Source organism: Staurois parvus, unplaced genomic scaffold (assembly GCF_062004578.1).
Source record: "Staurois parvus isolate SC_StPar_1 unplaced genomic scaffold, SC_StPar_1.0 ptg000387l, whole genome shotgun sequence".
In the NCBI taxonomy this organism is placed as follows: Eukaryota; Metazoa; Chordata; class Amphibia; order Anura; family Ranidae; genus Staurois; species Staurois parvus.
The window spans coordinates 1,170,473-1,196,652 of NW_028318183.1; the positions used below are offsets into that span (position 1 = coordinate 1,170,473).

At 45.9% G+C, this 26,180-nt stretch overlaps 1 protein-coding gene across 1 annotated transcript in view; it reads right to left on the reverse strand.

Annotated features, from left to right (window-relative positions):
- Positions 1 to 1,706: 1,706 nt before the first annotated feature.
- SKA3 (spindle and kinetochore associated complex subunit 3) overlaps positions 1,707 to 26,180 on the reverse strand; it is a 65,510-nt gene continuing 41,036 nt past the window's right edge. Inside the window, exons 10-13 of the mRNA XM_089685793.1 lie at positions 22,767 to 22,973; positions 19,132 to 19,239; positions 18,939 to 19,045; positions 1,707 to 2,529 (exon numbers count right to left, since the gene is read on the reverse strand). Coding sequence (XP_089541919.1) covers positions 2,523 to 2,529; positions 18,939 to 19,045; positions 19,132 to 19,239; positions 22,767 to 22,973 — 429 coding nt within the window. The 3' untranslated portion in view covers positions 1,707 to 2,522. The remainder of the gene's footprint in view (positions 2,530 to 18,938; positions 19,046 to 19,131; positions 19,240 to 22,766; positions 22,974 to 26,180) is intronic.

Genomic DNA, 26,180 nt, shown 5'->3' on the forward strand with positions numbered 1-26,180 from the left:
TACATAGCAAAAAATAAAAAACCCACTGGTGAATAAATACCACCAAAATAAAGTTTTATCTGTCTCAAAAAAATGCTAACAGGTTTATATGGGTACAGTGTTGCATGACCACGCAATTGTCAAAGTATGACAGCACTGAAAATTGGCCTGGGACTGAAAGTGTCCAGACTTGAAGTGGTTAACCAGTTGCCGCCCAGCCTATAGCGGCCGGGAAAACAGCTCGTCCCTCCGGGAGGATGCCCTATGGCGTCCTTCCAGGCATGCGCATTGTGCAGGGTCGTGTACTGGCCCCGTTGCCAGTACCATGTGACCTGCTGTAACCAATCACAGCAGGTCACATGACAGTTGTATACAATGGATGGCATGAAAAGAAGCCATCCATTGTATTCAAGTGTGTCTAGCTGTGAATGGTCACAGCGATCAAATGCACAAGCTGGGCCTATCACAGCTCAGCTGTGGCCAAATCACAGATAAGCACAAAAAAAAAAAAAAAAAAAAAATAAACCCTGAATGAATCGATGTCATTCAGGTAAATGCTTGCTTATAGCAAAATAATTCTTTGCTATAAGCAAATTGTGTAAAAAAAAAATACTGATCACTTCCCCAAAGTAGTACAATGTTACCATGGTACTTTGATAATTTTTTTTATTTGGTCATACTGAAATATGAAAAAAAATCTTTAAAAAAAATGTAATAATTTTTTTTTCGTACTGTCACCAGTCAGTGTCCCTGATCACCGCCATGCCAGTTATATGATGACACTGTACTGCACTAGTGACAGTATATTAAAAAAAAAAGAAAAAAAAAAAAAGTGAAAATCTTCAAATTTCTTCATTTCAGAAAAAAATTGACAAAAAAAATTACAACTTCAAAAAACTCACCAGGCCTCTTATGAAATACATTGGACTGTCTACTTTGCAAAAAGGGGTCATTGGGGGATATCTGTACTGTTCTGACATTCAGTATTGGCTGTCAGTATTTCAGGATTGATCAATTTTCAGATATATCCCATAGTTTGTGAACTCTATAACTTTCCTACAAACTAAATAATTACTGGGGGTATAATATTACAAACTAAATAATAAATAAGGGGGTAAAAGTGGAAGCGGTTAAAAAGGAGCTACAAAAAAAAAAAACCCAAAAAAACAAATGCATTTACTATTTTTCTTCATTGGAGCCTATAAAGCATTTACACCTGTGATCAGCAGATCGCAGGTTCAGTGTCCAGCACCTGCAGACTGTCAGTGAAGCGGTCTGCCCATACTTCCGATACAGGCAGGCAGTTACTGAATAACAGGAAGCTCAATGGATTACAGGACCACTCACCAGCACCCTCACAGTTCATTGCAAAGGAAGCTGGTACTTGTAGGCATTCATTCACAGATCTCCACCCACACTGTTGCGCTAGCAGATGCAAGGCGAGGATCCCCTGCTTGCTGTCATTTGGGGGTCGGGGAAAGCTGCAGGAGGGGGAATATGTTAAACATCTCACTCTAAAAAAAATGGGTGGAGCATGTAACCTGTTCTTAAAAGGTGAACTTAACCTTTAAAATCCCTTGTATCATTTGATATGTCTTATTACAAAAAGAAAAAGAAAAGGGATGGCAGCACAGACAAAAGTAAGACGCCAGACACCCATGCATATGGTAGCTTCTTGTCTCCACTTCTGTTTTCACTTTTCATAGACAAGACACTACCCTAACAAATTTCAGCATGTTTGAATATTTATTAAATACAAAGTACAATTTTAAAGATGATCTTATTAACAATTAAATAAATCTCCAAAAACTTTACATACAGCACTCTAAATGTATCTAAGGATGTACCAAACAAATGAATCCCGAACACGGTATCTAGTATGGTAGTGTTTATCCTTGTTATAGGAATATTTGTCTCTTTAAAGAAAATAACAAACAGAATAGATGGAATTGGGGCTCTGTTCTCTCCCTTTAGAAGGGCCATGGAATAGCTGCAGTCCTTTAGCTGACCATGAAGCAGACCTACTAGCATGAAACAGCCCTGGTTCACACTGATGCATTTTTTAATGTGGTTCAGATTGCATTAAACTGCATGACAAATGAAATAAGTGAGTTTCTATGGAGCATGCATGCAGCACGGCTGCGATCTGATTTTGGGCGAGTTTTGTGCATTGCAGTGCGATTCTGAGGTCCGCAGACTGCAAAAGAAATGCTTTCAGATCACTTATCTGTTCTATTGTCATGTTAATTCAAGCATGTTTTCTCCTCAGTCTATGCTCACAATGCACAGAAAACTTCAACTGTATCCAAATCATGTCAGAAACCACATTGGAACTGCATTAATTCACTGCAACTGCCCTTTGATGCAGTGCAATTTGGCTCCATTTTTCAGTGCGATTTCAGTGTGAACCTAGGCCTACTACTGAAACCTTAAGGACTGCTTGTTTATATCCAGCTCATAAAACAGTTTTAGTCAGGACATGTAAGATGGGGTTAATCTTCAGAAGGTTCATATCTTCCCCACGCACTGCAGGATATCCGCACTCATGGCCTACAAAATAAGTCAAAGAATCACTTGTAAGTGGGGTCCATAAAATAAGTTCAATGTCTCCCTAACAACTTCCATACACATTCACCTTGCATATACTGTACACTCTAGGCACATATAAAACATATGTAATTAAAGCCAACTTAAGGCAAAGCTAAATACACAGATAGAATATATGCAGTATAAGGGAGCTTTTACCTGACAAAAGGATATGTATTTCTGTCCATCCAATGCTGAGATTTACACAGCACTGCAATACAGAACAACTCTGCTCTTGCTGGCTTATACTTCCGTGGTGCCAGTGGGAAAAACCAGTGAGTGGTTGTTGATGGTCACTTTAAAGAGGCCCTTTCATCAAAAATCATCTTACCATAAGCTTATCTGCAACCTGTAAAAGCCTCCCTTGTGTAGACATCCAAAAGCCCCAAATCTGCTGGGTGCAACCATCTTGTATGTGATACCAGCAGCCTCAAGTGACATTCTAAAGTATTTCCCTTCACTCCTCCCCAGACAGCTACATAAAAAGAAAAAAGGGAGGGGCAGAGTTGCTGGGTCAGCACAGACAGTAAATTAGACATTCCCAGAAGAGAAGAGCACTTTGAAGTTTAAGGAGGGAGGGGGCTTTTCTCAGAAATTGTCTAACTGACTTTTTTTTTTTTTTAGGGTAGTCAAATTTTCTGGCAAGCTCACAGACCCATTTTAAGTGAATAAAAATAATTTTTAGGAAGAAAAACACTGAAAGTAAGCATTTTAAATACTTGGTTTTTCTGTTTTTACCTAGAATGCATTAGGTTGGTGACAGGCAGTGGCGTCCTGAGGCAGGTGACACCTGTCGCAAACGTGTGCGCCAGAGACTGACGCAGTCTACCATTTTGTTAAGAGTAGCCATGTTATTCCCTCATTCTTCCCCCTCCCTTCCTGAGAAGCACAGTGACAGATGTGTGTGTGTTAAAAGTTTCACAGGCCAGATCCCAGCAGGGAGCCACATGGTGCCACACTGCTCAAAGAACCTGTGTAATTTCACGCCTCGTAAAAAGATACCTGAGCCTTCCCAGGAGTTCAAGGCATTCCCAAGAACCCACACCAGATAACATTTTTAAAAGATCCATTTTTCCCCTATGTCTCATATCTTGGAATATGAGAGACCTACATAAAAGCCGGACATCTCACCGGATGGACGATGAGCAGGTGAACAGTTTGATGGGTCACTTGCATTATCTTGGGCGCACGGGAAAGCAGAGAAATAGATCTTGCGAACCGTGTAGCATTCAATTTCATAATTCATATCTAAATAATCCTCAGACTTGTCTGCATAATAATATACCCGCGGGTGGACTGTCACTCGTGCAGATGGAAAGTTATGGACCAGAATATGAATTAGGAAAGATGTGGGCTCCAGTTTAGGGTTCCGCCTGACGATCCCTCCCTAAACAGGGGATTGGTCTTTTACTTCAGAACCACCCCCTGCTGGGAAACTTTAAAGCAGGTTGTCAAGCCTAAGAGAAGTTAGTTGAAAACATTTCCCAATTTTAACATCAATATACCACCTGGGGAGACCTGTGCCTTTCGCTCTGAAATGTGAGCTGTTTCCATCCAAGGCTTAATGGCAAGTAACTTAACCCTTTAACTTCTCCCTGTTATCTCTTTGCTGTGCTGTTTTCTATCTATATATACAGTCAGGTCCATAAATATTGGGACATCAACACAATTCTAAACGTTTTGGCTCTATACACCACCACAATGGATTTGCAATGAAACAAACAAGATGTACTTTAACTGCAGACTGGCAGCTTTAATTTGAGGGTATTTACATCCAAATCAGGTGAACAATGTAGGAATTACAACAGTTTGCATATGTGCCTCCCACTTGTTAAGGGACCAAAAGTAATGGGACAGAATAGTAATCATAAATCAAGCTTTCACTTTTTAATACTTGGTTGCAAATCCTTTGCAGTCAATTACAGCCTGAAGTCTGGAATGCATAGACATCACCAGACGCTGGGTTTCATCTCTGGTGATGCTCTGCCAGGCCTCTACTGCAACTGTCTTCAGTTCCTGCTTGTTCTTGGGGCATTTTCCCTTCAGTTTTGTCTTCAGCAAGTGAAATGCGTGCTCAATCGGATTCAGGTCAAGTGATTGACTTGGCCATTGCATAACATTCCACTTCTTTCCCTTAAAAAACTCTTTGGTTGCTTTTGCAGTATGCTTTGGGTCATTGTCCATCTGCACTGTGACGCGGCGTCCAATGAGTTGTGAAGCATTTGGCTGAATATGAGCAGATAATATTGCCCGAAACACTTCAGAATTCATCCTGCTACTTTTGTCAGCAGTCACATCATCAATAAATACAAGAGAACCAGTTCCATTGGCAGCCATACATGTCCACGCCATGACACTACCACCACCATGCTTCACTGATGAGGTAGTATGCTTAGTATCATGAACAGTTCCTTTCCTTCTCCATACTCTTGTCTTCCCATCACTCTGGTACAAGTTGATCTTGGTCTCATCTGTACATAGGATGTTGTTCCAGAACTGTGAAGGCTTTTTTAGATGTTGTTTGGCAAACTCTAATCTGGCCTTCCTGTTTTTGAGGCTCACCAATGGTTTACATCTTGTGGTGAACTCTCTGTATTCACTCTGGTGAAGTCTTCTCTTGATTGTTGACTTTGACACCTACATACACCTACCTCCTGGAGAGTGTTCTTGATCTGGCCAACTGTTGTGAAGGGTGTTTTCTTCACCAGGGAAAGAATTCTTCGGTCATCCATCACAGTTGTTTTCCGTGGTCTCCTGGGTCTTTTGGTGTTGCTGAGCTCACCGGTGCGTTCGTTCTTTTTAAGAATGTTCCAAACAGTTGTTTTGGCCACGCCTAATGTTTTTGCTATCTCTCTGATGGGTTTGTTTTGTTTTTTCAGCCTAATGATGGCTTGCTTCACTGATAGTGACAGCTCTTTGGATCTCATCTTGAGAGTTGACAGCAACAGATTCCAAATGCAAATAGCACACTTGAAATGAACTCTGGACCTTTTATCTGCTCATTGTAATTGGCATAATGAGGGAATAACACACACCTGGCCATGGAACAGCTGAGAAGCCAATTGTCCCATTACTTTTGGTCCCTTAACAAGTTGGAGGCACATATGCAAACTGTTGTAATTCCTACACCGTTCACCTGATTTGGATGTAAATACCCTCAAATTAAAGCTGACAGTCTGCAGTTAAAGCACATCTTGTTTGTTTCATTTCAAATCCATTGTGGTGGTGTATAGAGCCAAAAATGTTAGAATTTTGTCGATGTCCCAATATTTATGGACCTGACATCTCTCTCTCTCTCTCTATATATATATAATCTCTCTCTCTCTCTCTCTCTATATATATATATATATATATATATATATATATATATATATATATATATAATCTATCTATCTTAGTTACATCTTCTCTGTAAATATGTTATTGCACCTGTTTGACCCTTTTAGTAATAAATCTCTCTTTCTGAAAGTGTTGAACTGTTTCTATAGCTCTTAATTGCAATATACGAATCCCTGCCTTTAAAGAGACGCTACTGTTTGTTTTAACCCTATGTATAACAGGCCTGTATTATGACCAGGTTATGCAGTCGATTATATCAACCATTATAGTGTTATAGCTGAGCGCCGAGTTTCCTCTTTCTTTGATCAAAAAGGAGGTGGTGGCAGTGTGAAGGGGTTAATTGCATAATTAACCTGACTCAGCAACAATCGATTCAGGCTGCTGGCACATCGATCGGTATCCATTAGCTGGAAAATCGTTGTGAAGGGTGCAGCTGGGTGTGGCATTGTTACGCACGTCACATCGCGGTTTTAGATCGGCCAGTCCTTTGGTCACGAGTTTGGTGAGAAGGTCTGGGGTCTGACACCGCGATCGTGACATGTTGTTGGCAGCGTACGTGGGATAATTGCATTAAGAGCTTCAGTGCAGTGCTAAAAAACTGGCTCTGCACTGAAGGATTGTAACCTTTGTGGAAACAGTCCTTAGAAACAAGCGGTGCATGCATATATATATATTTATTAGAGAGAGAGAGATAGCAACAGCTCCTTCTTTTTCTCTGCTTCCTATTCTATCTTTGCTTGCAATTATGCCTGGTGCAGCAGAATATGAGAAAATGAGCAAAGGTGATTTGAAGGCGGAATGTACCTCACGAGGATTGGACGTCGGTCGCAAAAATTGTGAAGATTTGATTAGTGATCTAGTGGAGTATGATATCCAAGCAGATCAGAACTCGGGGGAACTTGAACATGAAGGGGTTCCCGCTACCCACAATCCTAGTGGCTCAGAGACGGCCTCGCAGGATGGGCATACAGAGACTGACACTGGAAGATCACCGAATGTTATTGTCACACCACCGCCTGAGCGGGCAAGCACCGGAGTGCCTGTAACCAGCAGAGGCTCTCCTCAGATGCAGGAAGCCCTGAAACGCCTGATGGAGACAGATCTTGAGGCATACCAGCAGTTCATTGAATGCCAAGCAGCGGCTGACAGAGGAACGCCAGAGGGAAGCTGATCGTCGGCACGAGCTGGAGATGGCGAGACTCCAGCAGCAGCGACAGTGCCAGAACCTCGGGTCCTTAGAGCACAGGGACGCCTCTCTGGTCGTGGGCCCAGCAGCCAAGTTTCCAGTGATGGAAAAAGATAGTGACATTTACACATACTTACTGTCCTTTGAAAAAACATGCCGTCAGTACCATGTGCCCCCAACTCAATGGGCTCGGTACCTGACACCAGGCCTACGAGGCAAGGCCCTGGATGCATTTGTTGAATTGCCAGAGGGGCAAGACGATGATTACGAAGTTTTAAAAGATGCCATTATCCGGAAGTACCAGATGACCCCGGAAGTGTACCACAAGCGGTTCAGGTCCATGCAGAAGGGACCTGGGGACTCTTACACGGACGTTGAGAGTCGCTTACGCACCACATTCCGGCAGTGGACTAAAAGACTGAAAGCTGACTGAGTCTTTGGAGGATCTCATGATACGAGATCAACTTTTGCACATTTGCCTAGTAGACGTCAGACAGTTTGTCTTGGAGAGAGAGCCAGCATCTACTAAAGCTGCAGCAGATCTGGCAGATACCTTCGTCCACATGCGGGTGTCTAACCCTCGCAAGGCTCTTCCAAACGGCTGGAAAGGGGGGAAATCGCCCCTAGCAACCTCTCCTTCGGTGAGTCAAGCTTCTCCTCTGCCCACACCTGCCAAGCCATCCCTGCCTGACACCCACAGATGTTTCACCTGTGGGAAAGCCAGACATCTCAGGACGCAGTGTCCTGAGCAGAAGCAGACGACATCATCTGGCCAGCAACTCTTCTTCCGTGCGGTTTGTCCGCAGGAAGATGCGGGTATCCCCCGCCAACTTGCAGCCAGTCACTGTGGGCAACCGGTCTGTAACTGGTTTCTGGGACACCGGGGCAGAAGTCACCTTGATCCGGACAGAGGTGATCGAGCCAAGGAACCTCATCCCAGGAAATTTCCTTACCCTCACAGGAGTTGGGGGGACCCGTTCACGCATACCCTGTGCAAAGGTATTCATAGATTGGGGTGCGGGAAGGGAGATGGGGGTCTCGAGAGGAAATTCCCACACCTGTTTTGTAGGGTGCTGATCTAGGCACTCTGGTCTCTTATTATGCCCCTGCTGAGAATACCCGGAAGGGCCCCCTGGAACTCTCTGGACATACCAAGGTACTGTGGGCAGATATTGGGGTAATGTCTGGGCCACCTGCAGATGGACAGAGGGAGGGGGCTGGGAATGAAGTGGGGCTACAAGATTCTCCATTAGCTGGAGAATGAGAAGAAATCCCCTTGCCTGGGGAGGTATCGAACTCATGTGTCATTGATATTATAAACATGACTGTTGATAATGGTAATGATGTCAGTAACGTTGATAGTAATGTCATTGATAATGTCAGTAATGTTGATGAGAATGTTGGTAATGCTAACGATGATGATGATATTCATGATGAAACAAATGATGCATGTTCAGTGTTGGGGGTCACCCACAGTGCTGTGAAGGGGGCAGAGGTACAATCTCTGGGGGCTGAGCAAAGGGATGGTCTGGATAGGCCTGTCCCTTGCCCAGGCTCAAAAGATTATGCCTTGATAAGTGCCCAGGCATTGGCCTTGCATGGGACTGGGCAGCCGGCTGGGACTTGTAGTTCCACGCATCAGGCAGCACTGAAAAGCGATTCCCAAAGGAGCTTCAGAGGTCAGCTAGCTGTGAGTTGCCCTGCTAAGAAAGGTACACAACAGCTGGCTGGGACTTGTAGTTCCATGCATCAGGCAGCACTGAAAAGCGATTCACAAAAGGACCTTCAGAGGCCAGCTAGCTGGGACTTGTAGTTCCACGAGTAAGGCAGTCCTGGAAAGCCATTTATATGGGGATTTCAGCCTCCGGCTAGGTGTGAACTCCCCCGCTGGGAAGAGTAAACACAGGCCAGACAGGACTAATGGCCTATCCACAGGGGGCTGGAAGCCTGAAAGCATGTCATCTGAGCTGACCTGTCATGGTGTGTCAACAGGCAAACAAACGTGTCGGAGACAGTGACAGCACACCTGGATTGGAAATGAGAGGAGTCTCCGGAGCCCAGAGAGGGGGCTGCGGCCCTCAGCCTCAATCCCCTCCCCTTTCCACTCAGGTCCCGAAGCTGCTGGAAATGCCTCTGATAGATGGTGTCTGGATTCAGGAGAACCCGGGGAGAGCTCACCGTGCGGTTCAGGAGTTAGACGGCACAATATCTGCCTCCCTTCTGCCTTCCGCCAACGTCCTCTCCCAGAAGGTGCAGGCTGAATGGGCCAAAGAGACCGAAGGAATAACGCAGTCAGGGATCCAGGGGTCAGCTAGAGTCTGGGCATCCCCGGTAGTCTCGATCCCCAAACAGGATCAGATGACCAGGCTTTTTGAAGACCTTGGAAAACTGAGCGCCAGCCCTGTGGTTGTGGCCTACCCTATGCCCAGGAGCCATGAGGTCATGGAGCATCCGGAGGTTGCCAGCTGTTTTACCATCATGGACCTGAGCAGGGGGTATGGGCCACCATCTCTAACCCAGCAGGCTCAGGACGAGCCAGCCTTCACTACCCCATGTGGCTTGCCTGAATCCACGGGAGAGCTTGTTGGGGTTGAGAACGCACCAACCCGCCTCTCCAGGGCTCAGGAATGACCTGCAATGCAGAGTGGAACTGAGTGCAGTTGCCCACTTTAGGGGCCTTGCGGTGTTCGGCCCTGTCTGGGAAGAGCCACTCGGGCCCCTGTCACTAGTCAGGAACCAACTGACCGTGCCTAGTCTGACAGTTGAGAAGGGCAACTGTCAGAGGGGCATGTCAGTGGTTCAGTTTTGGGAACCACCGGTAGGAAGAGATCCCCAGAGGTCTGGGCATGGGGAGACTAAGGCAGTTGTGGCCTGGCCTACTCCCCAGGATAAAAAGCAGGTTACGTCAGTCATGGGTGCAGCTGGCTACGGTAAGACGCCTGGGTGCAACTATTATGGCTCAGCTGGACCTGTGACCGACCTAGCAGACAGGAAACTGGAGGAACTGGTGTCCTGGATGCTAGCAGGTAACGAGAACTGTTCATCTTGGATGAAGGTACCTGTGGACCCATCAGGGAGGCGAGTTCCAGACTTCACCTGTCCGGGTCCGGTGCACACAGGCGCCACTACCTTCAGGCCAGATGTAGTCCTAGGCCTGAGGAAGAAGATGGGAGAAGGAAATCTCCTTCTCTACCTCGACAAGAAGCTACATATTAACCACTTGCCGTCTGCCTGCTGTTTTTAAACGGCAGGACGGTGGCACTCCAGGGGCGGGTTGCCGTTCATAAACGGCACCCGCCATTTCTAGCTGTGCGTGCTCCCTGGGAGTGCGCAGCACCGCAATCTGGTGTCCGCTGTGTCCTCCGGACACAGTGAAACACGGATCGTCGGGCAGGACCCCTGTACGAGGTCCCGATCATGTGATCACTGATTGGCCAATCAGTGATCACATGCAAAGTAGTAAGCAAGATGTCACTTGTGACATCATTGCTTACTACGTGTGAAATCTGTGAATGATCACAGAGGTCACATGGTACAAGCTATTCACAACAGCCTTGTACCATGTGACAAGCTGTGACCAATCACAGCTCACTCAGTAGTTCTCAATGGCTGCAAGAATGCAGACAGAGAAAGACAAATTATTACTTTTACATCCTATATGGGTGTAAAAGCAATCACTGAAAAAAAATCATCACCCCCCACAAGTAGTACAGTGTCACCATGGTGACACTGTACTGCTAGGGTGACAGTATGTAAAAAAAAAACAAATATAATTTTTAAACATTTTTTTTTTTACATTTTTATTTTATTTTTCCCGAGTCATCTTCTAGGACAGCTCACTTGAGAGATAGGCTCCTCCCAGGAAACACCCGCTCCACCTTTTTCCTCTATAAGTAGCCTCTCTCCCAGGGGACCCTCAGTATTAGTGTTTCCTCAGGCCAGGAGTGAGCTACGCCCGTTTTGTTGTTTTTCTAGGGCCACCTGGCGAGGTACAGAGGCCCCCTGGCTGAGGCCCCCCTTTCTAAGCAAGGCAGGGGCCTTGTGAGGGGGCTTCAGTCAGGTCCCCTTCGTGTAAACCCCTCTGGGGTGGGGGTGACAGACCCCAAATGGTCCTAGCGGGGCTCTCCAGGGGGGCAGAGCCCGCTACGCCGACCTGGGCAGGATTGCCTTTCCCTTGGGCTGAAGTGAGCTTACCTTTTCCGGGATCCCTGCAGCATGGACGGTGGTCGGGCAGGACGCCGGAATCGCGTCATTTCCGGGCGCCGGGAAGTGACGTCACTTCCGGCGCAGGAACAGGAAGCGGCGCTGCCGCCATGTGGGCTATGGGCGGCGGGCCGTAGAACTCGCCCACACCACGGCCGCTTCTTCCACCGGCGGCCGTGAGAGGGAGGCCGGCGCATGAGGACCCCAGGGAGAGGGCGGAGCCCGCTAAACCCTGCAAAACAGCCGCACCAAGGGGGAGTTCGCGGCAAGGATGGAGGCAGATCTGTCAAGGCTGGGGGAGGCCTGCAGCAGGTAAGGGCCTTTTTGGCTGCCACAACCACCCCGCCCACCCTCTCATTCCCCCCTGCCCTTCTTCCCTACACTACCTAGGGGCTTTCTGGGTGCTGGGGGGCCACGTAGGGGCCCCAAGGGGGCTGCACGGCGGATGGGCGCCCTATGTTCCTCATCCCCAGGTGGGCCCACAGGGGGGTGGCACAGAGGCTTGGTGGTTAGCATGTCTGCCTTGCAGTGAATGGGTTGTGGGTTTGATTCCCAACTATGACACCTCCTGCATGCTTTGCATGGTTTGCATGCTCTCCCTGTACATGCATTGATTTCTAAGAGTCCGGGTCCCGCCCAGGACAAAGCCCCAACCAGGCACCTCAGGGAGATGATCTGGAGGAGGAAGAACCGGATCTCTCCCTCCATGACCAGCTGTATGCAGGTCTAAAAAAAAAAAAAAAAAGAAGAGCGGCCACGCAGTCCATGCGTATTCTACTTTATGGTCCACCATCAGAAGGGAATGGGAAGAGCCGGAAAAGGAGGCTCTTTCCCAAATACCTCAAGAGGAGATTCCCATTCAAGGAAGAAGATGCTGCACCGTGGGGACAGCATTCCGTGTGGCTCAGAGAGAAGCAACTTAGTCTCTCACTGCAAAAAGGCCCAGGTTCAAACCCAGGCTCAGGCACAAAATCTACTCTTAACTTGCCCAAGGCCAGATGCTCCTCTTTCTAGAACAAGGCGCCTCGGCAGGAGAGATCCGGAAGTCGCTGCCGGTCTTAGGGGAAACTGTGGCTGTCACTGCAGACGCATCGATGGAAGCTATTTGATTTACAAGCGGAGTCTACTGCGCTTGTAAATTCTGCCAGAAGAGCTATCTGGTTAGAATCTTGGCAGGGGGATCTTGCCTCTAAATACGAATTCTGCGGTCGGCCCTTCGAGGGAAAACGCCTCTTCGGGCCAGTACTAAATTCGGTCCTGGAAAGGTCAGCCAACAGAAGGAAAGGCTTTCCAGCCCCAAGCAGGCCTACAGGGCGGAGGGGGTTTCGGCCCAACAGGCAGTATACAACAAAAGGAGACTAGGCACAGGCTGGGGATCAAGGATTAGTCAAGGGGAATGGAAGACTTCCTCTTCAACCCCAACCAGAATAGATCCAGGAACTGGTCCAAGTGACCGGAGGAGCCAAGTGGGAGGAAGGCTGGGACACTTCCACATACAGTGGCTGAAAATCACTCGGAACACTTTATCTTAGATGCATTCCGAATGGCTACAGAATAGAGTTCTCAAGACCCCCCCCCCCCTCAAAGGTTCTTCGCAACACCCGTGCCAAGGGACAGGGGAAAAGCGGACATGTTAGTAGACCTCCTGGATGGGATGCTCGGCCAGAATGTAATTTGCCAGCTGGAGGAGGAAGAGAGGGGGAGTGGTTTTCTACTCCCATTTCTTCCTAAGAAGGAAGGCGTTGGGAACCTGCGGAATGATACTCAACCTGAAAAAAGGGGAACGAGTTCGTGGGACCAAAAAAAAAAAAAAAAAAAGTTTTGCAAGGAGACCATACACACAGTGAACAGAACTACTGCCACCAGGGCGTATTTATGGCTTAGATGGATTTGAAGGACACATATCTGCACGTCCCGATAAGGGAGGAATCAGAGAAGTTTCTCAGGGTTGCGCTGGAAGGCGCAGGGGCAACAACATCTACACCTTAGAGGCTGGGAGAAAATGGCTGCAGGTCAGCCCGGTAAGAATCACCACAGATGCGAGTATGTCTGAGTGGGGTGCTCACATGGAAGACCGCCTGGCCCAGGGCAGGTGGGACGCGGAAATCTCGGGTAGATCATCAAACTACAAGGAATTGTTGGCTTTCCAGGGTACGAGAGGGGAAGGAAGTTCAGATCTTATCCGACAACACAACGGTTGTCGCGTACTTAAACAGATAGGGGGGGGCACGAGGGCCCCGAGACTGATGGATCTGGCAGAAACCCTCCTGAGCTGGGCAGAGACAAACCTAGAGTCCATCACAGCAGCGCATCTGAAAGGATATCTCAAACAGTTGGCGGACCAAATGAGCCGGAGAGAGGTCACCCAGACAGAGTGGTGCCTCAGCCGTACAGCATTCAATCAAACCTGCGCCAGATGGGGCACTCCCTCCGCGGATCTCTTCACCAACAGCCAAAATACAAAACTGGGGAGGTACTGCAGCCTGCAGAAGGACCCCAGGAGTGCAGGGAGAGATGCATTAGCCCCGCATTGGGAGGGAGACCTTCTCTATGGGTTTCCTCCGTTCAGACTGTTGCCGGAAGTGATGCAGAAGATTCAGTCATCCCAAGCCAAAGTCATCCTGATTGTACCGTTTTGGCCCAAAGGGCCATGGTTTGCCCAGCTGAAGGAATTAAGCTCAACAGACCCATGGATGATACCGCCCTCACACGATTTACGGGGGCAAGGGGAGGTGCTACACCCTCACCCAGGAGAACTCTCCCTAGCAGCGTGGCTTCTGAGTGGGACAGGCTAGCCAGGAAAGGCCTGTCAGAGAAGGTGGTCGCCACCATCTTAGACAGAAGGAAGAAATCGACAAACACCGTATATGATTAACTTGGAAGAAGTTCTCCGCCTGGAAAGATAGGAATGGGTCGCCGGGGGCTCCCATCTTACATACAGCATGGGAATTCCTCCAAGCCGGGGTAGATAAGAACCTGGCTGCAAATTCCCTTAAGGTGCAGGTAGCAGCCCTATCAAACTTTCTGGAATTAAGATTGGCGGCAGACCCATTAGTAATCAGGTCCCTGAGAGCTATCTCTAGGCGCCGAGTCCTGCCCACGCCGAAGCACCCTACATGGGACCTGGGCACAGTTCTGAAGAGTTTTTTCAGCAAGAACCTTTTTGAGCCTTTGGAGGTGTGCTCCTTTAGACTTTTTGACTCCTAAAACCATCCTGCTTGTAGCAATTACGTCCGCCCGCAGAGTCAGCGAACTGCAAGCTCTGTTGGTAATAGAACCATACTGCACTAGCCTGCGGGACAGAACCATCCTCCGCACGGATCCGGCGTTTCTACCTAAGGTTGCGTCACATTCTCATAAGTCACAGGAAATAATAATACCATCCCTGGAGGGAGACTACAGCAGAATTGATGATCCAAGGAAGGGGGACAGTGCCTCCAAAGGCACCATCACAAGATGGGTAAGAGAGGCCATTTCTGAAGGTTATAGAGCTGCGTCTGTCACCACCGGCCAGCCTAAAGGCGCATTCGACCAGGGCCACCGCAGCCACCTGGGCGGAAAAGGCAGGGGCCTCCCCTGGACAGATCTGCAAAGCCGCAACATGGTCCAGTTTCGCCACCTTCGCTAGGCACTACAGATTTGACCTAATCGGCAGCAAGGACCAGGTGTTCGGCAGGAAGGTCCTACGAACAAAGGGCCCACCCTAGAGCATGTATTTCTATTCTACTCCTCTCAAGTGGGCTGTCCTAGAAGATGACTCGGGAAAACGCAGTTATTTACCTGTTAACTGTATTTCCAGGAATCTTCTAGGACAGCGTAACTCCCTCCCGATTGCTGTGTGATTATGTACTAGGGTTTCGTCATGCTTGAAATCGTCATTGTGTCTCTACTACCATTTTTATTCTTTCTCCTAGGCCTTCGGTCATATTCTTATACTGAGGGTCCCCTGGGAGAGAGGCTACTTATAGAGGAAAAAGGTGGAGCGGGTGTTTTCTGGGAGGAGCCTATCTCTCAAGTGAGCTGTCCTAGAAGATTCCTGGAAATACAGTTAACAGGTAAATAACTGCGTTTTTTTAATTGTTGGTTATAAACTAATTTGGCTTATTTTTTTTTTTTTACTAAAAAGATAACGGAATACATTTTGGCCAAGATTTATGATGAAAGATTATTTGCAAAATTTTATAAGAAAAACAACTTTTTTCAAAATTTTTGACTTTTTCATTTACATAGCAAAAAAAAATAAAAATCCCAGCGGTGAATAAATATCACCAAAATAAAGCTTTATCTGTCTCAAAAAAATGGTAAAAAATTCATATGGGTACAGTGTTGCATGACCGCGCAATTGTCATTCAAAATGTGATAGCGCTGAAAGCTGAAAATTGCCCTGGACAGGAAGAGGGTAAAAGTGTCCGGACAGGAAGTGGTTAATATGTTAGCAGGTGACCCCCCTGAGCCGAAGTGTTTTGTGAACAGGTGGGCACCCCGGCAGTTGCCACGGTATTCGGATAGCTACAGCCGACCGGTGCCCACCCGTGACCACTCACTTGGTCGGCCCAGCAGTGTTGCCGGGGAGAAAAAGATTCCTTTTCAGACGGAACTTGGTCCTCCCACCGTGCAGCGGTACCAGGTCGACCCAAGGCGAACCTCTGGGCAGAGGTCGGTTGCGTCCGGAGGGAAATTGTAGTTCCCTCCTATGCAACTACCTGAGGGGGAGGTGTCGCAAACGTGCGCGCCAGAGACTGACGCAGTCTGCCATTTTGTTAAGAGTAGCCATGTTATTCCCTCATTCTCCTTCCCCCTCCCTTCCTGAGAGGCATAGTAACAGATGTGTGTGTTTTAAAAGTGTTACAGGCCAGATCCCAGCAGGGAGCCACGCGGTGCTGCACAGCCCAAAGAACCTGTGTAATTTCACGCCTCATAAAAAGATAACCCAGCCTTCCCAGGAGTTCAAGGCATTCCCAAGAAGCCCACACCAGATAACATTAACCACTTGAGCTCCTGAGGATTTACCCCCCTTAATGACCAGGCCTCTTTTTGCTACTTGGCGCTGCACTAATTCAACTGATAATTGCGCGGTTATGCAATGCTGCACCCAAACGAAATTTACGTCCTTTTTTCACACAAATAGAGCTTTCTTTCAGTGGTATTTGATCACCTGTGCGCTTTTTATTTTTCACGCTATAAACATAAAAAGGCCAAAAATTTTGAAGAAAAACAATATTTTTTATTTTCAGCTATAAAAAATATATAGTAAATTCAAAGTTGGTTATAAATTTAGGCCAAAATGTATTCTGCTACATGTTTTTGGTAAAAAAAATCCCAGTAAGTGTATATTGATTGCTTCGTGTGAAAGTTATAGCGTCTACAAACTATGGTATAAATACTGCAATTTACGCCATTTTTCTGCTATACAGCACTGCGCTAGTTTAACGGACAATTGCGCGGTCATGCAATATGGTACATAAATGAAATTTACATCCTTTTTTTTCCCCCACAAATTGAGCTTTCTTTTGGTGGTATTTGATCGCCTGTGCGGTTTTTATTTTTTGCGCTATAAAAAAAAAAAAAAAAAAGGCTGACAATTTTGAGGAAAAAAAAACAATATTTTGGACTTTTTGCTATAAAACATGTCCAGTAAAAAAAAATTTAAAAATCAATTTTAGTCATAAATTTCTGCCAAAATGCATGTCTTTGCTACAAAAAAACCCAATACGTGTAAATTAATTGGTTTACGTGAAAGTTATAGCGTTTACAAATGGCAGGAAAGATACTGGGATTTTTAGGGTTTTTTTTATACTGATAATGGCAGCGATCAGCGAATTATGGCGGCGATCAGGGACTTATGGCAGCGACAAGCGACTTATGGCGGGACTGCGGCGGACATTTTGACATTGGGGGGTACTGACTTGGGGTCACTGACATCCCCAAAAACACTAATACAGTGATCAGTGCAAAAAAAAAAAAAAACTGACACTGTACTAATGGCAATGGGGAGGAAGGGGTTAACTTTATTTCGCAGGGAAGGGTTATAGGAGTGAGGGGAGTGTTTTACTAGGGGACGGGGGTGTGTACTGGGCGGGACAAGGCTGATCGAGAAAGAAAAACTGTTCTCTCTCGATCAGCTCATCATCGAGCTGTCAGGGAAGTGACAGACAGCACAGCTACTGCAGCTGTGCTCTCTGTCACTGTTTGCCGCCGATCGCTGGGACATAGCCGCTAAGGAGCGGCTGTGACCCAGCGACTGACATCTGCGGCAGAGAACCGCGGGACAAATAGGGCGGACGCGCGCCCCCTATTTGTTTACAAAACACACGTCTTAAAACGTGGTTTTGCCTGTGAGTGCCGCCCTGCCGCCGTATATGTACAGTGGCTGGGCGGCATGCGGTTAAAAGATCCATTTTTCCCCTATGTCTCATACCTTGGAATATGAGAGACCAACATAAAAGCCGGACATCTCATCGGATGGACAATGAGCAGGCGAACAGTTTGATGGGTCACTCGCCTTATCTCGGGCGCACGGGAAAGCAGAGAAATAGATCTCGCGAACCGTGTAGCATACAATTTCATAATTTATATCTAAATAATCCTCAGACTTGTCTGCATAATAATATACCTGCGGGTGCACTGTCGCTTGTGCAGATGGAAAGTTATGGACCAGAATATGAATTAGGAAAGATGTGGGCTCCAGTTTAGGGTTCCGCCTGACGATCCCTCCCTAAACAGGTGATTGGTCTTTTACTTCAGAACCACCCCCTGCTGGGAAACTTTACAGCAGGCTGTCAAGCCTAAGAGAAGTTAGTTGAAAACATCTCCCAATATTAACATCAATATACCACCTGGGGAGACCTGTCCCTATCGCTCTGAAAGTTGATCTGCTTCCATCCAAGGCTTAATGGCAAGTAACTTAACCCTTTAACTTCTCCCTGTTATCTCTTTGCTGTGATATATATATATATATATAAAGAGAAGTTACATCTTCTCTTTAAATATTTCATTGCACCTGTTTGACCCTTTTAGTAATAAATCTCTCTCTGAAAGTGTTGAACTGTTTCTATAGCTCTTAATTGCAATTTACGAATCCCTGCCTTTAAAGAGACGCTACTGTTTGTTTTAACCCTCTGTATAAAAGGCCTGTATTATGACCAGGTTATGCAGTCGATTATATCAACCATTATAGTGTTATAGCTGAGCGCCGAGTTTCCTCTCTGATCAAAAAGGACGTGGTGGCAGTGTGAAGGGGTTAATTGCGTAATTAACCTGACCCAGTAACAATCGATTCAGGCTGCTGGCACATCGATCGGTATCCATTGTTACGCACGTCACATCGCGGTTTTAAATCGGGCAGTCCTTCGGTCACGAGTTTGGTGAGAAGGTCTGGGGTCTGACGTCGCGATCGTAACAACACCTACCGCACGGGGTGACACCAGACCCGCTCCACGAAAAGGTAAGTTGCAAAGCAAGCCGACGATCCCCGCAGGATGGATCGGATCTGCGGATTTGGGAGCATAATAGATCTATGCTAGTAGGTTCCAGAAGATGTCTTAGTAGATTGCTGTTCTTGGTGAGACACCAGATTATTTCACTCACTTCCTCTGACTTCAGGTATCTCAGAGGAACCATATCTATGGCATTAACCCAATCTCACCTGTTCTCTTTATTCTCTGCATCACTTGGATCTCTGTTCTTAGTATACATGCCTTGTGGATCTTGCCATGATGGTTTGGTTTTATTTTCACAATAGTGAGATAAAAACTGCAACAGAAAAAAAAAAATGTATATATTATAAGAGTTCCCTGCAAGCAGTTCCAACTTCATCAATGTACTTTATAAACAGGAACCTGTGAAATGTCCTCAGTAATACAGGCCGTCATCTCAGGGCGAGTGGGTGTCCACAGAAGATTCTCATACTTGGAGACCTTGGGAGGAGACGTTGGTTTTATACTGTACTGTGGAGAAACAATGCACAATGATCACTGCAGGTACAAAATGATGCTAACTGGATGGAAGAGGCAGGATAAAACTCTGAGACACATAAAACTCAAAGCAAGGAAAGCTTGAAGTATTTTAATGGTGTTTTAACCAACTGAATTTCTCCTTTCACTAAAGGCATTTCTGCACGGATACTGTGGATTTTTTTTTTGGTACTTGACACTGTGAATTTAGAGCATACACATTTGTTTTTGAGGTGTCATGACTGTTGACGTACATTCACATAGATTATTGTGCTGGTTATTAGGGATTTCACAATTATAGCGAAATGCAGTAGTCAGTTTGGCCAAAGAAATGGACCCCAGCATTTTTAAAACATAAAATACATAAAATATTTTAAGCAACAGACAGCATGGATTCATGGAAGGCCGAAGTTGTCAAACAAATCCGATTTCTTTTTATGAGGAGGAGAGCAAAACCTTGGACAGAGGGGTGGTGGTGGACGTGGTATACTTGGATTTTGCAAAAGCGTTTGACACAGTTCCCCACACACGACTAATGTGTAAGGTAAAGTCTATGGGCTTGGAAAAATCTGTATGTAAATAGAAAACTGGCTAAAAGATCTTATTCAGAGAGTAGTAGTTAATGATTCATACTCTGAATGGTCTAGGGTCATCAGTGGTGTACCCCAAGGTTCAGTGTTGGGAACTTTACTTTTTAATATATATATATATATATAAACGATATAGGGTCTGGGATTAAAAATCCCATTGCAGTCTTTGCAGATGACACCAAGCTGTGCAGTGGAATAATGTCCTTACAGGATGTCTCCAAATTACAAGCCGACCTCAATGCACTATTCAATTGGGCAAATGAGGTTTAATGTTGGTAAATGTAAGGTTATGCACTTGGGGGCTAGGAATATGCATACATCATACATACTGGGGGGGGGGTACAACTGGGGGAATCAATGGTGGAGAGGGATCTGGGAGTTCTGGTAGATCACAAGCTTAATAATGGCATGCAATGCCAAGCTGCGGTTTCTAAAGCGAGCAAAATCCTCTCTTGTATTAAAAGAGGTATAGACTCCAGAGAGAGAGAGAGAGAGAGAGATATTACCCCTGTACAAATCATTAGTAAGACCTCATCTGGAATATGCCGTTCAGTTTTGGGCACCAATTCACAAAGAGAACATTGGGGAACTGGAGATAGTACAGAGAAGGGCAACTAAACTGATAAGAGGCATGGAGGAGCTCAGCTATGAGGAAAGATTACAGGAACTGAATTTATTCTCTATTGAAAAGAGGAGATTAAGGGGGGATATGATTAACATGTATAAATACATAAGTGGTTCATATAGTGAACTCGGTGTAGAGCTATTCACCCTGTGGTCATCACAGAGGACAAGGGGGAACTCTTTATGTCTGGAGGAAAAGAAATTTAATCTCCCAACACAGAAAGGTTTCTTCACAGTGAGCTGTGAAAATGTGGAATAGACTCCCTCAAGAGTTGGTTCTGCCCAGCTCAGTGGATTGCTTTAAAAAAGGCCTGGATTGTTTTCTAGATACACAGAATATAACTGGATACTAACATTTATATGTAAAGTTGATCCAGGGAATATCCGATTGCCTTTCGGGGATCAGGAAGGAATTTTTTCCCCTGTAGGAGCAAATTGGATCATTCTTTGCTGGATTTGTTTTTACTTCCTCTGGATCAACTCTGGGTATAGGATTAGAACTTTTTTTTTTTTTTAATTATTGAACTGGATGAACTTATGTCTTTTTGAGCCAGACTAACTATGTAACTATATATAAAGAAGCAGTTCTAGCTGCTATACTTTATCTTCGCCACTGTTGGCTGCAGACTCATCCGGACAATATTTCTTCAACACTGGGCATCACTCAAACGAATTCCTGTGAGCCCAGAGCGTCAAGGCTCCAGAACTCTGGCAGGCAATGGAATAAGTCCAGGTTAGCACACAGCAGGGAGGTAGAACTCTAGCAGGCAAGGATTAAGTTCAGGTCGGCACACAGCAGGGAAGCAGACTCTGGCGAGTGGCGAAGAGAGCAAGGGGTCGGTAGCAGTGGCAGGCCAGCCAGGCTCCTCAGAGGTCCATGGGTCCTGGGATGGAGAGGAGTTGTAGGATCTGGCCACAGCACAAGACCTCTCACAGCACAACAGCCTTCAGCTCCTGTGTGTCCATCACTGTAGTAAACTCAGGAAAAGGTCTGAGTCTTTCTGCTAGCATAGGGAAAATATATTGTTCCTTCAATTCAAGCCAAATTCAAACACTCGGTGCCAAAATGTCTGGCTTTATCCAGCTGCAGGACACTGTGCTGTCTGTGCCTCCCGCTGAGATCAACCTCATCTCCCACCCCCTGCGGGGCACAGGAACTCCTAGATTTATTTAAGCAGACAAGCGGACTGATTGACACACTAATGAATTCAACAAAACAACACAAAAATAAAATACTATTTCTGCTGTCCGTCACACATGCATACTTGTAGATCAGGGTTATCTCTTGCTTTGTCTGTATGCCTTCTTCAGTTCAGTTATAGCTCAGTATTAAGGCTGGTACACATGGGCAAAATATCAGTATCGGTGGGTTCAACACAAAACGGTCGACATTTGGCCAGTGTGTACAGTAGCCTATCCATCAGAGGCCAGTCTACCGACTTTTATCTAACGGGCAGGCTGGAAAACTAACATCTGATCAGCGCTTGCAGCCAATGGCTGTGGGAGCTGGTCAGTGTGTCTTGACAGGGGGGCAGTCCCTCTGTCATAACACATTAGATCAGAGGGGGCAGATCACTACACTATCACCACCTAGTACAACAATCTCTCAGTTTTTTTTAGTTCAGCCCCCTGGGTTGAATGAAAAAAACCTCCCTATTTGTACCCCGCATTAGAGGGAAGGTGATGAACATGCTGCTACAATCTGAAGGAACAAATCCCTTTCATTCTTTGCCAGGATGTGAGCATGCAATAGGACCAATCTATTCCCACACGTCTTCCCGCTCGTCCACTCTTATCAGCCGTTTGTTTCATTAAGGCCTCATGCACACAGGGAGTTTTTGCAGCCACTCTCAGGGGCATCAGGCATTTTTTTTTTGGTGCCAGTAGGGCTACCCACAGAACAAAATTCAGCTGATTATGGCTGGCTTAAAAGAAGTTCACCTTTTTTTAAAAAATGCACATTTTTTTTGCAGGTAAAAAAAATGTTTTTTTAAATTATTTATTAAAGAGCCTGTAAAGCATTGCATCCACAAACAGTAGATCGTGGGTGCAATCTCAGACTCCAGCAGACTGTCAGTGTAGTTGTCTCCCCGTATGAGCAGGCAGTTACTGAATGACAGAAAGAATCAATGAACTACCTAGAGCGCTCATCAGTGTCCTGGTAGTTCATTGAGAACTACAAGCCGTCAGTCACAACGGCACAATAGTATTTGTAGTTCTCCTATACACAGATCTCCTGCACTGTTGTGGGTTTAGTAATATTTTTAGTCTTTTCTGTTTAATGTGTCCTTTTTAATTAAATGGTACCTTGAACACATCCTCAGTTAAACGTGCAGTCATCTCTGGTCGTGGAGGTGTTCCTATAGTGAATTCACTCATCTTGGGTGGAGACAATGGCTTGGCTGGGTTTCCATATTTATCCGAGTTCATTCCCAGTGGTGCAGCCTGCTCTAGGTATACAGTATGGGACATCTCTGGCCTCGGGATTGGCTCTGTGATATCCAGTGACCTTGTCTAATAAAAGAATCAAAGTGATTTTTAGGAGTTAAGGATTCTAATATAGAAAATAAGACTGATCTCTAGAACTGCAGTGTTGGATGTATGAAAGCGGGAGAAATTGAAGTGTGTCTGTATTACACAATCAAAAGTACAAGTAAACCCTGATTGAAAAAAAATAAAAATAAAGTGACAATTGTTTATGATGTACAGTGCTTTAGAAACCTAAATTTTATTCAAATACTGGTTTCACATTTTTATTCTTAGTTGCATATCAGCACTGTAGATTTCCTACAGAAACACTATCAATAGAGAGATAGCCCAAACCATCCTAGTGCAATTAATCCTTTTATATAAAGAAGTTAAAATGTTAACTTAGCACTGTCCCACTTGAGACCTTTTTGGGAGGAGGTGCCGACGACCATAAAACATTTGACATCAGTCGACCTGAAAGAGGATCCAGCAGCGTGTTTACTCTACCTGACAGAAAGACCCACCCAGAAATACAAGAAATCCCTTACCATCCACAACTTCTCTATTATAGGGTTTCCCGTCTATCACCTTTACGTGACTTCGGCACTGATCATTTCAGTAAACCTGTTATTGTATGTACACTGTTCCTGTTTGATTAGTTATGCTCTCTTTGTTTGATTCTGGTCCTGCTTCTCACGGGTCGGTTGACCCACCCAGGTTGTAGAGTACTGCCGGAACTGTCGCAGAGCTGTACAAAATACATTACTGAGATCTCTTCAGGTCTTCTTTTTGCCCATTCTGTATGTGAAGTTTGGAAATATACTTGGCTGTCGATGTCTTGACATGTTGTATAGAAGAAACTTTGCCAAAATAAACGAATTAAAAAAAATAAAATAAATTATATTTCTCATACATCACGGGACATAGAGCAGGCTATTCATGACTGTGAGTTATAGGCCACCTATAGGTGAATGGACGCTGGCCGACCAGAGAGGAGGTCCTCGTCTATATAACCCCTCCTATACAGGAAGTGCCTCATTTGTTTCCCCAGTTGCTGTGCTCTTGGAGCATACCTGAAAGTCTAGAACGATTCCATTAGAGAATCATGGACTTTCATCGGATTCATTTGGAAGGCTGGGAGCTAAAATAGATGGTACCCGAGCCTCGCTGGATAAGGAGAAGAATCCTTAAGGTTTTGCCTGTAATGCAGCCTTAAGGCACTGGACTCCGCACAGATCGAATCCTGTGCAGTTTTAAATCTGACCAAGGCGCTTCCAGTGGGGTGCTATACGGGTCCAAGGCGGCAGCCCCTCATCATGGGGACTGAGTCCTTGAAGCTCTGTATGACAATGCCTGTCGTTTTGGGTGAATGTTGGTGCCTGACAGAAAATCAGAGACCTGTGGCGGGACTGGTAAGATATCTCCTTTTTTTCTCTCTGTAAAGAGAAACAAAGCTCCAAATTTGAGGGAAAAGGGGGAGTGCTCACTGTTTTACGCGAGATGCGCTTGCACTTTGTTTCCGCTACCAGAGGAAGTGCTGCCGGAAACGGAAGTTCAGCCATATTTTGATTATCTGGAAGCCAGGACACATGTGGCTGTTGCTGCTGAGAAATCTCCTGTGGCCGGGACACAGAGCGGGCACGAGTACCCCCTTGAGGGGGAAGCGTGAACCAGTCAGTCAGGAGCCGCCCTAGGTGGCTCATAAGGCAGTATTTGCTTTGAGTTTTTAAGCACACTACTTGCGTAGCTGTGTTATTGTGATCTGTGTTACTAGTGGAGGTGCACAGGATTGTGCTATCTGAAGTAATGTCTTCCAGAAAGCTTGGGGGAGGTGCAGCAGGAAAGGGCACTAATGTACCACCGCCAGGTCCTGAGGAACCTAGCCGAAGGTCCACTGTAAAATCCTTTCCTGACAGGCCAAAAGTGAATGGGCATTCTGAGCCGCTGCATCTATCTGGCATTGTGGCTACTACTGGGGCTTCTGCCTCAGCTTATGTAACCAAGGATGATCTTGCTTCAGCCTTAGTGGGATTAGAAGATAAGATCGCTAGGATGATTGTATCAGTTTCTCAGGGGACTAAGAAGCAGGATAGATCCCAGTTACTAGAATCACCAATCCTGGAGCAGGAATGGGTGGAGCCTGAGGATGAGGAAGAGCTGGAGGAAGGTTAGGCAGTAGAATTTCTGTCTGAGGAGTCACAGCCTGAGGAGAAGCGGGAGGTCTCTGCCTCCCAGTCTCAGAGATTTTTAGTCCAAGACCTCACTGATATGGTACCTCTGATCAAGCTACCTTCGATAGAAACCTTTGACGTTACTTATTCTTCCCTGGACTCTTTGAAGCCTTCACAGAGTACTCAGGCTTTTCCGGTGCATCCTGTTCTGGAACAAATTATATGTACTGAATGGGATCACCCAGACAGGGTTTTTGTTCCACCAAAAGGGGTTTTCAGTTTTGTACCCTATGGAACAAAAGTTTAAGAAATGGGGTTTCCTGTAGTGGATGCAGATGTTTCATCCCTAAATAAATCTTTAACATGTCCTGTGGATAATGTCCCAGTTTTGAAGGACCCAGCGGATAAGAAGCTGGAGTCTCTCCTTAAGGCCTCCTTCTCCCTGACAGGTTCTGCCGCACAGCCAGCTCTGGCAGCTATTGGCATTTGCCAAAGTCTTTCTGACCGTATCAAGCAACATATTGGAAGACCATCAGTGCAGGGGGAATGCTCAGCCGAGGATTTGGAGTATGTTCCACGTGCTTTGTGTTTCACAGGTGATGCTCTTAAGGATTCAATTCAGCAAATTTCTCACTTGGACCTCTTATCAATGCACATGCACAGGGTTTTATGACTGAAGAGTTGGTCAGCAGAACTGTCATGCAAAAATTTTTTGGCAGTTTTTTCCTTTCATGGGGATCGGCTGTTTGGGAAAGATTTGGATAAAAATATCCAAAAAGATTTCAGGGGGTAAAAGTACTCTTTTACCCTCTAAGAGGACATCCATATGCCTCTTTTAAGGTGTCAGGGGCTTCGGTTACTGGGCAGTCATTTCGCCACACACAAGTCCCAGCATCCAGGGGTAGATCTCAGAATCAAAACCCAAGAAGGCCCTGGGTACAAAAGTCATCTAAGACAGATCCAAAATCCGCCTCCTTATGAAGGGGGTTCTTGACTTTTGTGGCCGCATGAAGGGCTCTAATCCGAGGCAAATGGGTAATTTCCACAATTTCTCTGGGGTACAAACTAGAATTTCGTATAT